Source organism: Pseudochaenichthys georgianus, chromosome 21 (genome assembly GCF_902827115.2).
Source record: "Pseudochaenichthys georgianus chromosome 21, fPseGeo1.2, whole genome shotgun sequence".
NCBI classification, from domain to species: domain Eukaryota; kingdom Metazoa; phylum Chordata; class Actinopteri; order Perciformes; family Channichthyidae; genus Pseudochaenichthys; species Pseudochaenichthys georgianus.
The window spans coordinates 39,044,968-39,062,977 of record NC_047523.1 but is presented as its reverse complement, the minus strand read 5'-3'; the positions used below and the strand labels follow the sequence as shown (position 1 = coordinate 39,062,977).

Below are 18,010 nucleotides of genomic sequence, written 5' to 3'. Positions count from 1 at the left end.
ACTATATTTCATGTCGTCCTTTCGAAAAAGTTGGTCGTACATTTTAGCATCTGAGGTCAATATATCCTGACTTTTAGGGCTGTCGTAAGAGCCAAAAATACTGATCATACACTTACGATCCCTACCCAACATGATTTTTTCCCCCCTGACTGGTAGATGTCAGTTTTAAACTTCCTATTCCAAAGGTTTAACTTCTAGCTATGATAACTACCATCAGGGTTTATTTTCTCAGACAAGATTCCCCAAAGTCACTGCATTATACAACAGTTTTCACAAGTGAACTGATATTATATGTACATTTGATTCGTTTCCAATAATAATAACCTATGATTGATGGCAGTACAACATCAACTGGTGCTTTGTTTAAAGAGCCTGTGACACGGTTTTCTCCCATCATCCAAACCCATCAATTTGAGTACATATTGTCCCCTTGAAAACCGTTACTGAACTGATTTTGGATATTTGTACTTTGATAACCATTAATCTGCCTTCAATGTTGACCATTTTCTGGATCTTCTCGCGGATTCTTCAAGTCCCGCCAAATGATGTGTGACGTCATTGCGGGCACAGCGCTCCAGCTGCACCGTCCAGGATCCCAGCATCTGCATATAAACCTTTATATATATACAGTCAGATGTAAACGCACGACGGCGCACACAGCAGCAAGCTCAGACAGCGATGACAGGTTAATGTTGAACGTGTCTGAGATCTCATATGAGGCTGAAGGATCGGTTTATGTTGTATCTGTTAGAAGTTTAGGAATGAGGTGCGTCAATATGGGCGATCATATGGTCATGTAGTCAGTGGTGGAATGGGACTACAAATCATCCCGGGACTCTCGACCGGCCCACTTCGGTACCGCTAGTAAATTGTCAACGGGGGGAGCGGGGGATGTAAAATACAAATATAATGTATAATGTCTGTGTCTTTGACATTAGCGCTGCTCGCCACCTGTGCCCTGTACTACGAAGCCAGTTCAACAGACCCTGGATATGTTTGAGTAACAAACAAACTAACAACAAACTAACAAACGAGATCTCGCTAAGCGGTCCTACGACGCTGGTTATCAACTCGGTAAATCAAGCCAGGGTTTCTCTCTCCAGCTGAGAGCGCGTTCACGTCTAAGACACGAGTGGATCTGACTTTAATTACATTTGTCTCGAGTGTTTCGTCAACATAATGTGTTAAATAATACTTCTGCATCCAGTCTGTGACACTGAGTGTTGCACGGCCAGATGAGGCTGGAGAAGCTGACTCAGATAAGGAAATATATGATATATTATGATATTATCTGATCGATGATCTGATTGATGATGTAATATGAATGATAAGTGCGACACGTCGGCGTCTTCTCTGCATACGGCAGTTTAAACTGTATTTCCTTTATCCTGTAATATGACTTGAGAGATTTAAACTCCGCACACTGAGTGGATCTCTTTTCTATAGACGCCGGAGGCGGGCAGCGTCAGGTAAAAGAAGTTATTTAGCCTTCTCAAACCTGAGCCTCACGCGCCGCCTATGGGGGATGTGCTAGTTACTTATCCGACCGGCCCACTTCGGTACCGACCCATCGGGATTCGTCCCGATGGCCAGTCCGCCACTGCACCCAGCCCACGTAAACTGTCAACGGGGGGAGCCTCGCTGCGGGGAAACGGTGGACCTAGTGTCCCGATCGGAGTGGGAATAATAATAATAATAATCCGTGCATTGTATCCATTAATTTCCCCAACATTGTGGTAAAAAACCACACGTTTAATCCACGCTGGTGTACTACTACAACTACAAAAAGCATCGGTGTGTTTTCTCATCAGTAAATGCAGACCGGCTCAAACAAACGATTTTTAATCATCATCCTCACGATCATTGAATGTATCATATGTTCGCCGAATTGACGTGAAAGCACTAATAAATGTAATTTCATCCACTTGAGTTTATAACCACAAAAATAATCGATTTGTTTTTATATCACATCCGACGGGAGGAAATTCAGCAGCTCTCACTCCCGATTTTTAATCCTAATGTAATCATCATCTTCACCACGATCATTTATGTTTATGTCGCCGAATTGACATGAAAGCACTGACAAATATGAATATACTGTAGTCAACTTCATTAAAACGTTATTAACGTGCCTAAACTCAGTAATTCACCATTTCTACGCATGACAACACACTTTGTCCGTGTTTGGCTCTCGAAGCGTTCCCGCATTGACGTCACTTCCGGCTTCCCCCAAAACTTCAAAATGAGTGAAGGAATTTCCCCGCGATGTTCGAAATTATTGATATTTAACGAAACGGTATCGCTTTTTCTTTTTTAAACTGACGGTTCGAGATTACTAGTAGCCCAATATTTCATTGCACAACAGTTGTTGGGATGCGGTCACCGGCTCTTTAAGGCCCATGAATGAACGATCCTGACGTGTTACATGTTCTACAGACTGTCTGTCAAGAACACACTGCACACAATCTATAAGCTCATTCTGGTAAGATCCCCCCAGTGAAGAACAATTGTTTCTATATACAAACAATGTACTTGAATTTTGGTTCAGTTCCCCTCTTCAGACAATGGTTAATAAATAGGAAATGTTCCTGTGGTGTAAGGTATGTTAAGAGTTCCTTTTACATCCCCAATCTGCTCTGAAGTCCATCTGTTCTGCACCGGTTTCAAATTGCGGTAACACTTTATATTAAGGTACACAAATTCACCATCAACTAGTTGTTCATTAACATGCATATTAGCAGTATATTGCCTCTTTATTAGTCATTATAAAATACGTATTAATGCCTTATTCTACATGACCATGTTCTACAAGTAATAGGCCATTAGTTGAGAGTTTTTCCTCAATAACCCTCTAATTAGTGCTGATTTATTGCAAGTAAAGAAGTTGCGGGCCATGAGTTTTGGTCTGAATATGCTCTGCTCCGACACAATGTACACTTATAGCTTCATGTCTTGTTACATAAGAATAGATCATATTAAGTGTTATTATGGGAGAACTACTATTCTTGTGGTACTGCTGCCTTATTAGGCCCGTATTGAGCAGCGCATATTAAGACCAAAACTCATGTACAACAACTTCCTTACTTGCAATAAATAAGCACTTGACTTTGTGTACCTTAATATAAAGTGTTACCCAAATTACCAATATTGAACATGATCTGATATCTCGTTGTTGGTGTGGAAACCCAGAGGACACTAAAATGTGCGGTCTCTCTTCTGTTACGACTTGAACAGCATCATTGCAACGCGACTTGACATGTGTTGGATGAACCTACCCAAAACAAAGCACTCTTATAAACACGGTTGCCAACAATTGCCAGAGGCTTTTACTATAAAAGGGAAATAGAATTAAACAGAAACAGGGCTGCGAAAACACAAAAAGGCAGGACTGTTGAGCGGTCAGCTGACATACACCTCAGCACAACTGAAGCCTCAGTCTAGTACAGAAACAAGTAACATCATCATGTGCTAATTCCATCAAATCCAGCCATGCAAAAGCATCAGTTATTGGCGTCTGTCAAAGTTTAAGGTAGCCCAGGTGAGGCCTGTCTGCTGTGTTCCCCTTGGATGATGAGGACAACCTTTCACCGCCCTGACCTTCAGCTCAGTATTCACGGTGGACTGATCTCAACAAGATAACATGAATCACACGGCAAACGTTAGATCTGACACAGGTCAGCCTCATTTGCATTTTAAATGTAATAGGTCGAAACCCCTTGAAGCCATGTTCTAATGCAGGGGGGTCAAACTCAAACACACAGTGGGCCAAAATTAAAAAATGAGTACTAGTCGAGGGCCGGACTGGTTCAGTGTTTATTGCAGAACTTATTGAAATGAACTTACTGCACATATTAAACCTGGAACTCACAAAGCTTAAATGATTGCCTATAAAAACAACATTAAATAATCAGCTGCATTCATTTCTCATGGCTCTATCTGCAGCTTTTCAGAGTCATTTCTTATGAGTACATTTCTCCGCAGGCCAACAGCAGCTTCAACAAAACTATTCCCCTCAGAGAGAAACCAAGCATGCCCTGTTGTCGTGAGAGAAAGTGCAGAAGGAAGCATCCATTGAACTCAGTGTGCTGCTCTGGGATGCTAGCTCAGATACTTGGCATCTCATCAAGGTGCAAGGTCATCAATGTTTGGGCTCAGGCTCTGAGCGGAGGAGACCCTCAGGATGGAGTGAAGGTGTGCGTGCAATATACCGGCGGGCCGGATCTAATAGTAATTAGAAATGATCCTGCGGGCCGAAATTAAATCCACCAAGGGCCTGATTTGACCCCCGGGCCTCGAGTTTGACACCTGTGTTCTAATGGATGCCATGGAGGATAATCCCAGTAAAGGACTGGCTGATGGGATCGTGTAGCTCCGTGGATCACCAGCAGATGTCACTCTTTGCTTTGCAGTAGTGGAGATAAAACAGACCTGACTCAGATCTGCTTTGTTTGGTGACCTGTGTTTTATGCTGGCTCATGAACAGGATATTAAGTCATATTATGAGTAAGCTTAAGATCAGGGGTGTCCAAACAGTTTTCTCTGAGGGCCACATAAAGAAACATATAGGAAGGGCTCGGCCAATCACTAGAGGTGAGGTGTATTGCCTCATAAGATACGTTATGAATTAGCGAATTCAATCAAGTGTAGGTCAATTCTGCTTGATAATTGAATATGCTTAAAGAAAAAAACACAATAGCTTTCCATAGGGTTTGATTCATGTTGTATATTTTGTTGTTTTTGTTATGCAAATAAGTTATTGGGCTTTTTCTTATCAACTAAGATTTGTTGTAAAAAAAAAATCAACTTTAATTGACAGAATTGATTTGAAAAGTGGGATTGATACACATGAATAACACTGTTATATATTAAGATGTACAATATAAGGCAAGCACAAGTTTCACGTGTGGGCTATGTTCAATTACACTTTTAGAATTTGTTGCAGGCCAATTAAAATGAACCGTAGTTTGGACACGCCTGCTTTAGATAAGGATGATGGGATGAGTTCAAGGGCATTGCAAGAGCCATCAAACACGGCATTTGACAAAGTTCCCCCGGTTTAGAAGTTCCCTCGACAGCCTCCTGCAGATCTGCGGTTGTTGCTTTCATGTTTGAAAGGCGCCTTAACTTCGTTTTCTTTTTAAGACACAAGCGTCTTGAGGAAGTAACGCCTTTATGCTTTTTAAGATCTTTTTTTTGTTGCAGGGAAATCAAAGAGATGTTGTGTAAGTTCCTCGACTTTTATGACAAAGTTCGGCTGTGTATCTCCCACAGTTGCTATTCTGAAGAAGTGTTTGTTTGGTGAAGTTCACATAAGGAGAGAAACGCTGTGATTACCCCTCGCTGTGATTAGGTCGGCACTCGAATCAAAGATATGACGTTTTTTTACCCTGCTCATTCCCTTGTGTTTGCGCGCTTTCACTCGCCGTTTTCTCTGTTCTGTATTTAAATACGTAGATAAGTATCATCTGGTGTGATTGGTAAGTGTCCATCAGTGGGATCTCAGACTCACTCAGACACTGATTGGAAAAGTCCCGTCACGAGACAAACACTGAATTGTTTGGCCTTTTTGAGATGATCAGATTAGTGTGACAGGGTACATCAATACTGATTAAATAAATCATCCAGTTTGCCTTCGCCCCATGGGACCACTCGTCCTCCTGGTACTCTCCATCGGTCCTCATCACCTGTCACATTAAAGGCAATCTTCATAGCCGGAGAGCACGGACAGAAACACTCGGGACTGAACTTCAATCAAGTACTGAACAAACTTTGTAATGCAGAGTTTTCCGAAGTTCTGAAAGTTCAATCAAAGTGCTTATAATATGAGTTAGGTGTTCAGATATATATATCTAATATCACTTTTAAACAAGGTTGTACTGCAGCGTTTTGTGTCGAGGGAGCACGAAAGGATTTAAGGAGATGGCTTCTTTTGTTGCCAGGTTTTTCTTAAATCGAAAGAGAAGAATGTTTAGAAAATTGCCAACTAGATGGTGGAGATAGAGACACTTCTGCAAAGAAAGAAGGAGTAGGGTGAATGAAAAGTAAGAGCAACAGAGTATTTAGGAGCTGATGGTGTGTTAGTTATTCTCTGAACACTACAGTTTGTACGCTGCCGTGACACCTCAGGGTGTCCGCGGGGTCTTAAAAAGTATTAGCCAAAATTAAGACTATTAAAAAGTATTAAAGGGCATTTTCCAAGGTCTTACATTCTGTAGCTTGTTTTCAATAAGTATGTAAATGGTCCAGAGAGGTTGTGTTCTACAGTCTGCCTGAATGTAGTCATGGCGTAGGTGTGTCGTGTGATTCTGTAGTTTATTGATGGCATCCCGTTGGGTTTGACGTCATCTGAACAGGACGTCGCACGCTCACTGCTTGATAGCACGAAGCTCCGTTTACGCCGGTTGCTAAAGCCCCTGTCACACTGTCCCGAAATTGACACCCGATGGACACACGAATATGGAATTGTGAATTTCGCACGAAGATGGCCCCGAACCACACACGAAGGCAACATTTACATTACATTTAAGACATACAACTGCAACGAAAGTAACACAAACAATTATGTTACAGTACTATGATACTGTACTGATATCTTCAGACTTTATCCGTCTTTATATGTAGAAGATATTACGTTTTCGCCGTCATGTTGTTTCCATAACAACAACAATTTCCTGTCAACTGTCCTTCAAAATAATATATTATATCCTTTTTTAGTTTCACAGAACACAAATTGGGTTATTTACATAATATATTTACATGATTTTGTTGTGCAATAAAAAACCCGATGGACACACGATAAAGGAAATGTTCAAATTCGGTGATCGTAGCAACATCGGGCCGTTCGTGAGGGCATCTTAAGCCATCGTATGACCGCTGGCGGAGTTTCTCAGGCTCCGGCAGCAACTTCGTGAGCGGAGGCAAAATCTTTGGCATGCCAAAAAATTGCCGAAGGACCTTGCGAAGGTTCATTTTCGTGTTGAATTCGTGTGTCAATTTTGCCCTTCGTAAGGCCATCGTGAGGGCATCTTGTTATCCTCGGTGCCATCGGGCATTCGCCCCGATCAGAGTGAGGGCGAATGCACCGATGATAACACGAAGATGACACGATTTGACAAGATGCCCTCACGAGTGCCTTACGAAGTTGCCGCTCACGAAGTTGCTGCCGGAGCCTGAGAAACTCCACCGGCGGTCATACGATGGCTTAGATGCCCTCACGAATGGCCCGATGTTGCTACGATCACAGCCGAATTTGAACATTTCCTTTATCGTGTGTCCATCGGGTGTCCATTTCGGGACAGTGTGACAGGGGCTTAAGCAACATCGTTATGGGGAAATGCAAGTCTGCGTCCAAATGGTTGGAAGATAAGGAGGAAGGACAATCAATACTGAATATAGTCAATGTGAGGTAAAGTGTGTCGCCAAGGTAACCAGTTAAAACTCGAAGTGGCGATGAGGTCTTGGAAAGGGTCTTAAAAAAGGCCTTACATTGGACTTCAGGATTCCTGCATATACCCTGCACTTTATCCTTGAACCGAAGCGACAGTGGAAAGCAAAGGTAAAGAGTTAGAGGGCAGATAAATGTAAGCACACAGACAGTTAGACAAACTGATATTAGTCTGCTTTAAGCCGGAAGAGTTTTATTTTTAAATGTAGTTTGGGATATTGAACATTCACACTTTTTTGTTAATGAACAAAGCTCATTGTTGAGACAATTGTCATCTGATTTCTGTCAAGATTTGATTAACTTATTCCCTGATCGCATAGTTATTTAAATAAGAATAACTATTAGCAGTTTTGGGTTGTATTTTATTCAGACAAATTCATGTATGGCTTTTTTAAACATTTACAACTCCAATTTTCTTCTAGAAAAATACTTTCCCACTTCTCACAGTGTGGTAGCAGTTTTGTATTTGTGCGCTATCATGTCAGCACAGTATTGAGTCCTGTCTGAATATAGCTGTCATTGCCACACAGGTGGATTTTCTAAATTGTCACAACGATGGTTTGACATTGATAGACGCCAGAAGCCTGACAGCTATGTGTCAGTGAGTCTCAAATCAGTTTCATAAAGACAGTTTTTCTTTTTTACTTAGGTCTTGTATAATATTTCTTGGTTTAATATTGTAGGCGAGTTGTCGCATGCCCTTGGATCTGAACATATTATATTACATTTTTACTGATTGGTGTTATTCAGTCTTACAAACTGGTGTTAACTCGGTCCTGAAGTTAAGTTTGAATAACGTTACAAACATCCAGTCTTCTCCCTCCAGCCTGCCCACACTTATGTTGAATAAGAATCAGCTGAAGTTTTTAAGCTGTCAAATTTCAAATCTTAATGTAGAAAAACCACGGTATAAAATACTATATGGAGTAGGTCGTCTATATACCTCGGTCCTAAGACCTTTAGTGATTTAAAAACTAGCAGTAGCATTTTAAAATCAATTGTTCGGCAGACTGTAATGATCTCAGAACCGGAGTGATGTGATCCACTTTTCTAGTGTCAGTGAGGACTCGAGCAGCAGCGTTCTGGATCAGCTGCAGCTTTCTGATAGATTTTTTAGTGAGACCTGTGAATACACTATTGCAGTAGTCGAATCTACTGAAAATAAAAGCATGGACAAGTTTTTCTAAATCCTGTTGCGACATTAATCCTTGATATGTTCTTCAGGTGGTAGTATGCAGACCTAATAACTGTTGTAATGTGACTGTTAAAATGCAGGGCTGAAGTCGAATAGTCCATTTAGCTTAGGAACCTTCCTAAAGGAGTGAAATGACCCGGAAGTCCCTCAGTGGCAGCCATGATAAGTGCCGTTCGAATTCTCTAGAATGATGAGAATGATAGGAAAGGAGGTTTCAAACTTCCTTTATAACCTCCTTTAGCTTAGGAACCACTGGACCTCCCTAACCGACAGGAGAGGAGGAAATGCTGCCCCACAATGCCTTGCAGCCGCAGCATTTGCCGTCACTCAACAGTCGGCCGTTCACGGAAACAACCGATTATGACCGAGAAATGATATCATGAAAGTTACGGTGCTTATTAAGCTTTTTAAAACATAGGTGGTAAGTTGCCAAAGTGCTTTGTTTTGAACGTTCATCAGTATTATAATCAAAAAGAGAAATATGAACGTTAGTTTTCACTGAAATTATCAAATAACGTCAACATTTTAGTCTTTACTGAGCTGTGTGGGGTTTGTTCAACTTTTAAAAGATGTTTGAATGGTGATATACACCAGTGGTTCCCAAACTTTTTGTGCCCAAGGCACACCAAAGGACAAGTAAAAATCTCAAGGCACACCTATTGTGCAAAATAGCCCTTATAACACGTGTTATCACTCATATCATGTAAAATATCGGTAAATGTGCATAATTATTTACTAATGCCAAATAAAATGTGACAAAGACAACTATATTACTCGTGAATTATTTATTAACGAAATATTTCAGAAATTAATTTGAAACTGTATCAAATTAGGCTTCCTCAAAGCAACAACACACTCATTTAAACCAGACAGGTCACAACATTAAAAATGAGACAAAGGCAATTCAGCACAGAGAACTGTCAATGCAAGGAAGCTGCATTGTCCATGGTCCTGAACTACAAATTATAAATGTAACATTTCAGCAGAGATGGGGTCATTACTAAAAAAAAGTAATATATTACATATTACTTTAAAAAAAGTAATATATTACACTACTTCGTTACTCTCTACATAAAGTAACTCGTTACTTTACTCGTTACTTTACTCGCAGGGTCGGCCCGCCCCTCCCTGCAGGCAGATCACGCAGACTGCTAAAGTTTCAAATGTTCTCTTTAGTTCAGTTTCCATTGTCGCATAAGACTGATCCAGATCCTGAATGTTTTCCTATCTGACCGTGGCTGTCCTCTGTCTCCTGCTATCTGTATATTTTGCGCAGTCTATCTCTGCTCACTCTGTTGCGTCGGCGTGTTCTCCTGCGTGTTGGCCATGTGTTGCACTGGAGCCAGACACCGCAAAGACTTCAGCCGAGCACGTACGAACTGCGCATGCGTGAGTGGCAATAACTCTCCTTACCAGCAGGCGGCGGTAGTGTGTATTCGTCATTCAAAACAGGCAACAACCGGAAGACAGAGAAGAAGAACAGACTGTGATATAAACAAACAACAAATAGCGTGTGCGGTAGCGCTCCACCTTAGCATGTGTTCTTTGCAGGTGCTTGTTGAGGTCTGACGTGGTGTTTACAGCAGTGGATAACAGCTTCTGGCCTGGACACAGTTTGCACCTCACCGTCACATTCCTGTCTATTCTTCGGATGAACTCAAAATAATGGGCATACCTCCACCCCTCGAGAGTTATCGCTGACTCAGCCATGTTTATGTAGCACTGCACGTCGAGATGTGGACGCGCAAGTCGCGCAGATTCCGTACATATAAACCTACAAAGTACTGATATAGTAAATTAAAAAATTATTATTTTTGTGTAGTTGTATATTGCAATAATAACGTATGGTTGTCACAAAATCCCACGGCACACCCGGACTTGGCTCACGGCACACCAGTGTGCCGCGGCACACCGTTTGGGAACCACTGCTCTAAAGTACCGCAGTCTCTTCTCCTAAGTCCTTTTGAATTCTCCTATCCACTATCCCTTAACCCCGTGACGTTTCACTCAGAGGTCAAGGAATAGACGATAGGGTTAGAACTTAGGAGCTGATTTTTAAACTATCCGACTGCAGCCCTGGTCTGAGTCCATCACTACACCTAGATGTCTTGCTTTGTGAGTTACTTTGTAGTCTGCCGACTGAAGCTCTGTGATTACTTTTAATCGGTCCTTCTTTACTCCAAAAACAATGATCTCAGTTTTTTGTTTGTTTAATTGGAGAAAGTTCTGAGTCATCCAGTCAGTGATGTGCTCAATGCACTTGTTCAGTGTTCTAATCGGAGAATAGTCTCCCGGTGTAATTTTAAAATAAATCTGGGTGGCGTCTGCATAGATGTGATAGCTTAGATCGCCCTTTTTAATAATTTCAGCCTGAGGTAGCATATAAATATTAAAAAGCAAAGGTCCTAAGATGGAGCCTTGAGGAACCCCGCATGACATATTTATCAGGGTTGATTTGTAATTGCCCGTTGAGACAAAGTTTGTTCTTCAAGTAGGAGCTAAACCAGTTTAGAGCTGTTGCTGAAACACCCACCCAGTTTTCAAGACGGTCTAACAATATGTTGTGGTCAACAGTATCAAAGGCAGCGCCGAGATATAATAATACTAACACTGATATTCTGCCACTGTCTGTGTTCAAATGGATGTCATTTAAGACCTTAACAAGTGAAGTCTCAGTGCTGTGGTTAGGTCAAAAGCCCGACTGAAACACATCAAAACCGCCAGTTAAAAACATGAAATTACTATAGGAACCACACAATTTTTACTTTTCTGTAAAATGTGCCACAAACTTATTACTGATTGTATTAATCTACATCCTCTTGAGGTCACAAGGTCACAGCACCATGTTCAGGTGGAAGATTTATTTTTGGTTGAATGCCATCGCCCATTAAATCTGTTCAAATCCCATGGCTGGATGCCAAAATGCAACAGAATTAGTTTTGAGTTTTATTATGACTGCCATTACATAAAAGGCATTTTAGTTCTTTAAAAAGAGAGTGCCCTCGAGTTGTTTCGTGTGATTTATACATCTACATATTTCCAAAGAGCACCTTAAACTAAACTTGTTCTGAGTGCAGAGAGTCCTCCTACCCAGACAATGTTTTAATTCCTGATTAGGTTGTTTTCTGAACCTTTTAAAGGCGTCACAGTCCTCCACCTGAGTGTCGTGCAACGTCCCTGCAACAGCTGGCAGCAGAAATCTCATCTATGTTCAGGGACATCGTTGAGTTAAATATCATATGGGATCAGATTTCCATTAATTTACTTATAGTAGATTTTCAAGGTCACTGCGGATGCACACAATTCAGACTCAACCTTCCAGAGACAGAAAACGTCATGATGGAAGCTGAAAGCAGTCGAGCTGAGAGAAATAGATTTGCCACATCTGGGTAGCTGTTAGACTTTAATGAGACAGATACACCTAAGTACCTTCAGTGTCTGGTGTCACCATTATAATAACCTTATTGTTATTCTTTAACATGCGGAAATGTATTTGGAGTGTGAACCCTCATTACAACATTATAATAACTGACATCGAGTGGTGCAAGGATGAGTTTTAAAACCCAGAAATGAGTCAGCATTTTACCACTTTTGGTTCCATGTCTCCCAAATCAACGGTTTTCTGAATTTGCTTTTGGTTAGATGCCTGAAATAGATCTGTGATTAACACAAGCTGAAGATATTAACGTTTTGTTCAACAACATAAAATAGATCAGTAAATACCCCACTCAATATACAGTATGTCTTAAAAAAATCAGTTGCTAACAAGTGTAAATGAGACTACTGGACGTCATCGCTCCGCACATTAGCCACCTTTAGCTTAGCTTTGGAAGTCATGTGATTATGACTTTTATACTTCTGGTGATTGCGTTTTTAGCTTCAAAAATCATAAAAGAGGTTTTAATATGTGGAGATTATCTTGCTGGACGTAACGTGCAAGTATCACAAAAATGTTTGTTTGGCACACATCTTATTTCTGCAATATTCCAAAATCCAATGAAAAAATTCCATTGCTTTTAGTCAAGGGACCCAGGGCAATTCTAACTGCTAATGCTAACTACAACATAAGTCGTCACTGCCACACTTTATTGGCTGTCCATTATGCAGGAGATATGTTTTTTAAATTTTAAATGTTCTTATATTTTTATTGAAGACACATAGAAAAGACATGTGGTACATTGATAGGAACCTGAGTTACAAATGTTCCACAGTTCAAAGCTACTAGTGTTCAGCAGTCTCTACTAAAGAAATGTTTTTAATATAACAACACTACTTTCCAACAACCTGGTGATGTTCTTCCTTTTGATTTTGCTGTTTCTGGTAAATTAAAATGATTTCCTCCTCCCTCCTGTAACAGGTTGATACACGGGGGACAGTTCCTGAATGGTTTGGCCGGCCCTACCATAATGAGCGCCGGCCCCTTCCTCTCCACCACATGGTTCGCCCCGGACCAGAGAGCCACAGCGACGGCCGTGGCCTCCCTCTTCTCCTACCTGGGGGGCGCTGCTTCCTTTATAATCGGACCTCTGGTGGTCCCGGCCCCCAACAACACCCAGACGTTCACCTCTACGGTATCAGTGGGTGACGAGAACTTCATCCGAGAAAGAATCCAGATGGTTATGTATGCAGGTACTAATGGAAAGCGAGAACTTCAGAGCAGTGGCGGTTCTAGACCAATTTTACTGGGGGGGCCAGTTATTTCACGAGGGGCACAATAAAAGCAGGTTAAAAAGACAAAGACAGTATAAAGTAATTGTGTAAAATAAACATAAAATACAGTCAAGTACTTTGCCGTACTTAGTTCATCAGAACTCTTTAGTTCTCATGAACTAAGTACAGATCGCGTTCACACCGGAATAAGTTCCTGAGGGAGGATTAGGCAAATGAAGCCGCTGACGTCACTTCTTCTTCTTCTGCTTTGGGTTTACTGGCAGGCCGCAAACCACTTCACGGCGTATACTGCCACCAGAAGTCCCCGGCCGGAAGTCCCCGGAGTTGGGGACTGGCTTCAGTAGAAGCTGCAGCAGCAGTTTTTTCCATTTAGAGTATTTGTTTTAGTAACTTTAAGTGACAATTTAATTAAAAAACATAAACAGTATTTGCTTTTATAAGGTAATGAACAGTTTAATCTCCACTGTACATTCGGGTCTCTGATTTGATTTAGTTCCAATAAATCGTAATATCGTAACCTTTTTTTTGGATGGGGGCCACAGGGGGGGTCCCTTGTCAGTGTTACAAGGGCACTGGCCCCTGTTGCCCCCCCCCCGTAGAACCGCCCCTGCTTCATAGGGCACGAAGGATCGATAGCACATAATTTCTACATCATGTCAGCCCCGTCTAGGGACATAAAACATAAAAACAATCAGGCCGGGGGATCCAAAAATGTTGCACAAATGCCAAAAAGCCCAATTACACTGTTCATAACCGCCCGCTGCAAATTAGATCGCTGCGACTGTTATGCTTAACTGACTCAGAAAATTAAAAGCACGCCGAAAGGAGAAACAAGCGCGTTGTAATAGATTGAGGCTGCAGCTTTTTGTTCAACCCAAGGTAGTATAATTATTAAGTTTCAAAAGGACAAAGCAGACACCCGTGTGTGCAACTAAAGTTTTAGAGGTCATCGAAAGAAAGATCAAAACGTCAGATCGATGTGAGGGAAAGAATAACCAATCAAAGTTTGAGAGGTTAAGAAATGGCAATGGAGCTTTTGCAAAACAACCAAATAGTAAAAAAGTGTTATTAACCAGTGCTTGTCTAAGTTTCATGAGTCTTTTAGATGAGGTGAAATGACTCTGACTGTCTTATATTTGTAATAACAAGTATGTCTTTTATCTTTTGTCCCTGTTCTCTGGCAGAGTTAGCTGCGATTGCTTTCCTCTTCGTGGCCGTCCTGATTTATTTCCCGGCCCGTCCACCCGTCCCTCCCAGTGTGGCGGCTGCGAGCCAGAGACTCGGTTACAGGAGCAGCATCTGCAGACTTCTAAGGTATAACCACACACACACACACACACACACACACACACACACACACACACACACACACACACACACACACACACACACACACACACACACACACACACACACACACACACACACACACACACACACACACACACACACACACACACACACACACACACACACACACACACACACACACACACACACACACACCTGGTGAAGGACACACAGCACACACACAGTTTTCTGATAGAACCATCTCTCACCTCTTTAAGACTCCAGGCTGAAAGAGTACCCAGATCCTATTTTGAGCCCTTTTCTCACAACATTTCTTGATGTAAGGAAACATGCCACAAGACAAACTCCTAAAATGCTTTTGTGTTTAAAGAGGACATATTATGCTAATTTTCAGGTTCATATTTGTATTTTGTGCTTCGACTATTTTGAGCCCTGTCTGCTCTGATTGGTTAGCTAGCCGACTCTGCTGTGATTGGGCAACCGCATAGAGATGTCCCGCCTCTTAGGCTATGTTACAGAAGTAAACAAAGGAGTCCAATGGTGGAATTTCAGGCTGGGGGGGGAGTGTGTGGGAGAGAAACTCCCTCTGGAGGAAACTTTGTGATGTTAGCCTTTGCAGACCATTTACATTTACACAAAAACCCCAAAACATAACAAGGCCTCTTCAAAAACCGTAGTCCACGAACCAATCATATACGTCACGGTGACTACCTCCTCTCTTTATACACAATCTATGGTTGGCACTATTATTCCCATACATTATTCAGTATGCCTTACATGACGTGTCCATGATTATATTTGGGTTGTAGACGTGTGATCTAATTCTCAGATGCTGTTTTGTTTGACGACCTTAGACTAAGGGAGCAGATTGGTCTTATTTGCTGATGCATTGCGTGCTGCTTGTCTCTGAAAGTTGAAGTGACAGAGTCTTGCGCTGGAGAAGGATGAGGAATCTTAATGAAGGGGGTCTGCCACTCACCATCTGCTTGGGTTGTTATCAAAGAAACCCCAGCCTCTCCCTCTGGATTAATTACTAAGCTATAATACACTGGTTGCTTCTGAAATCAACATCATCCTCTGCATCGGGGTCAACCTTCAGTGTATTCTCAAAGCGGCACTCATGCATGCGGTTACAGAAAGAAAGTCTATGATGACAAGGTCTTGAATCTCACTAGGGATGCATTTATTGATGTTTCACAATCACCACCTTTGTTTATTTCCTCTCCGGGAAAGGCATAAGGGAAGAGCTTAGAGAGGAGGTAGAGACGGAGATTGAATCACTCTCCAGAGACACCCTGAAGACTGCAGCCTGTCACCAAGGGCGTGTATTTGTCAAAACAAGTTCACAACTAGAAGGCCTACTTTACTAGTGTGCCGCCTGCCACATAATAACATATTAACCTGTGTTTCTTATCAAATATAGGCAGTGGCCTGTCTAGACCAATTCTTCTGGGGGGGCTAGTTAAAGGGGACGCATTAGATGTGGGACAGAAAGACAAAATTTAGGATGTCAACGCTTTTAGGTTAGTATAAAGTCCTAGGAGACAACCTAAGAGACCATGATTTAATTATTGTGTCAGTAACTTAGTTAAAAAGATATTAAAAACCAAACAAAACACATTTGTGTCCACTTCAGCTTAAGTTAAAGCACACTGTCTGTTGAACACTATCACAATTGATTTAATCAGACCCTTCTTTCGGAGGGTGTTCAAAGGAGGATCCAAGCAAGTAAGCAAGTAAGTAAGTAACAGGGTTCTTACGTCATTAAAAACCTGGAAAAGTCATGGAAATTCAAAATGCAAATTCCAGGCCCTGGAAAAGTTATGGAAAACAAAATGTTTCAACTTTTCACATTTCCATGGACAAGTCATGGAAATGTAACCAAAGTTGCATCAAATATAATTTATATTTGAGCTAATCGCCAAAATGATAATACTATAATGATAATAAATACTGTATCGTATAGTAATGAAACGTAACATGGCATTTAACTGTCGAGGTATTATTTTAGATAGGCACAACATGTTTCATATGCAGACCTTATTTTCCAGCTCACCATGTTAAAATGAAAATGTTTCAGTGGTCCCGCTGAGAAAGAGTAATTTTTTTGGTCATGGAAAATTAGGTAAAGGTCATGGAGAAGTCATTCAAAGTCATTGGTGAAAAAGTGTATGAACCCTGAAGTAAGTAACATTTATTTATAAAGCGCTTTTCACAGACATAGTCACAAAGTGCTTGACAAAGCCTTAAAACATCATACGAATAAAGACGTGCTAAAAACACAATACATTGTGAAACCCACAATAGAGACACAATAAAAACATACAATAAGATAGAATAAAAGCACACAAGAAGTTACCCAAACGCCTGCCCAAACAGGAATGTCTTTACATGACATTTAAGAGTCTACAAGCCTAGTCCAAGACCTTTCGTAAGCCTACCTTATGCAATGAGAAGATTGTTCACATATTGCTCTCATGTCTTCCCATAACACCGTTGAAACAAGCATCCCACATTTATTATGCATACTTTACAATACAATACAACTTTATTTATAAAGCACTTTAAACCTCCAGACCAAAGTGCTGTACAGGCAAATAGATAAAACACAGCTCAGCTCACACACACCATAAAACAAGTACAAGTAAAAACAAAAAAACAATTTAAATGCAAAAAAGCAACACTCTAAATCAGGGGTCTCCAACACGTCGATCGCGAGCTACCGGTAGCTCGCGGGCAGCTTTTCAGTAGCTCGCCGCTCGATTATCGATTATAGCGTAGTAACGTTGCTTCTTGATTTTTCGGCCGCGGCCGGACAATAAAGTGTTTTTATTTTAGAATTGTTTCTGTCATACAAATATAAAATTGGTCGGTGACGCAGAGATCAAGGAGCAGATGCGACAGCGGCACACCGACACCACACACGGAGCAGTCTGCTTCTCCAGCAGCACCAGTCCAGAACCAACAGCAGAATGACCCGCTCTGAATCAGTCCGCGTCGCTGCGGCTCAGAGACACACAGGGAGGGATTTGTGTTTTTGAAAAACACTCGTTATCGTCATGTCAGGTTTTTGGTGGATTCAATCAAGTCTTGGATTGCAGAGTATGAATGTCCTCTTGCTATTTTCAGTTGCTAAATACGTGTGTAAAGTTTGTGAAGGCAGGAGGAAAGCTTCCACGATCACCGTCTCCTCTCCGTTCCTCCAAACCCCGCCCCCTCCCCTAATGACTGACAGTGACCCGATAGAAACTTTATTATTCACTTAATCACTGATTGAGATGATGAAGCTAACTTAATCTCATACATTATGGGATTAATGCAACAGTGAGACAGAGAATGTAAGTGTGCACCCACATGCACTATTTTTGTTTTTATAATGTTGTTGTAAA

At 41.3% G+C, this 18,010-nt stretch overlaps 1 protein-coding gene across 1 annotated transcript in view; it reads left to right on the top strand.

Annotated features, from left to right (window-relative positions):
• slc49a4 (solute carrier family 49 member 4) overlaps positions 1-18,010 on the top strand; it is an 87,019-nt gene that overhangs the window by 15,209 nt on the left and 53,800 nt on the right. The window contains exons 3-4 of the mRNA XM_034109935.1: positions 12,997-13,268; positions 14,495-14,624. Coding sequence (XP_033965826.1) covers positions 12,997-13,268; positions 14,495-14,624 — 402 coding nt within the window. The remainder of the gene's footprint in view (positions 1-12,996; positions 13,269-14,494; positions 14,625-18,010) is intronic.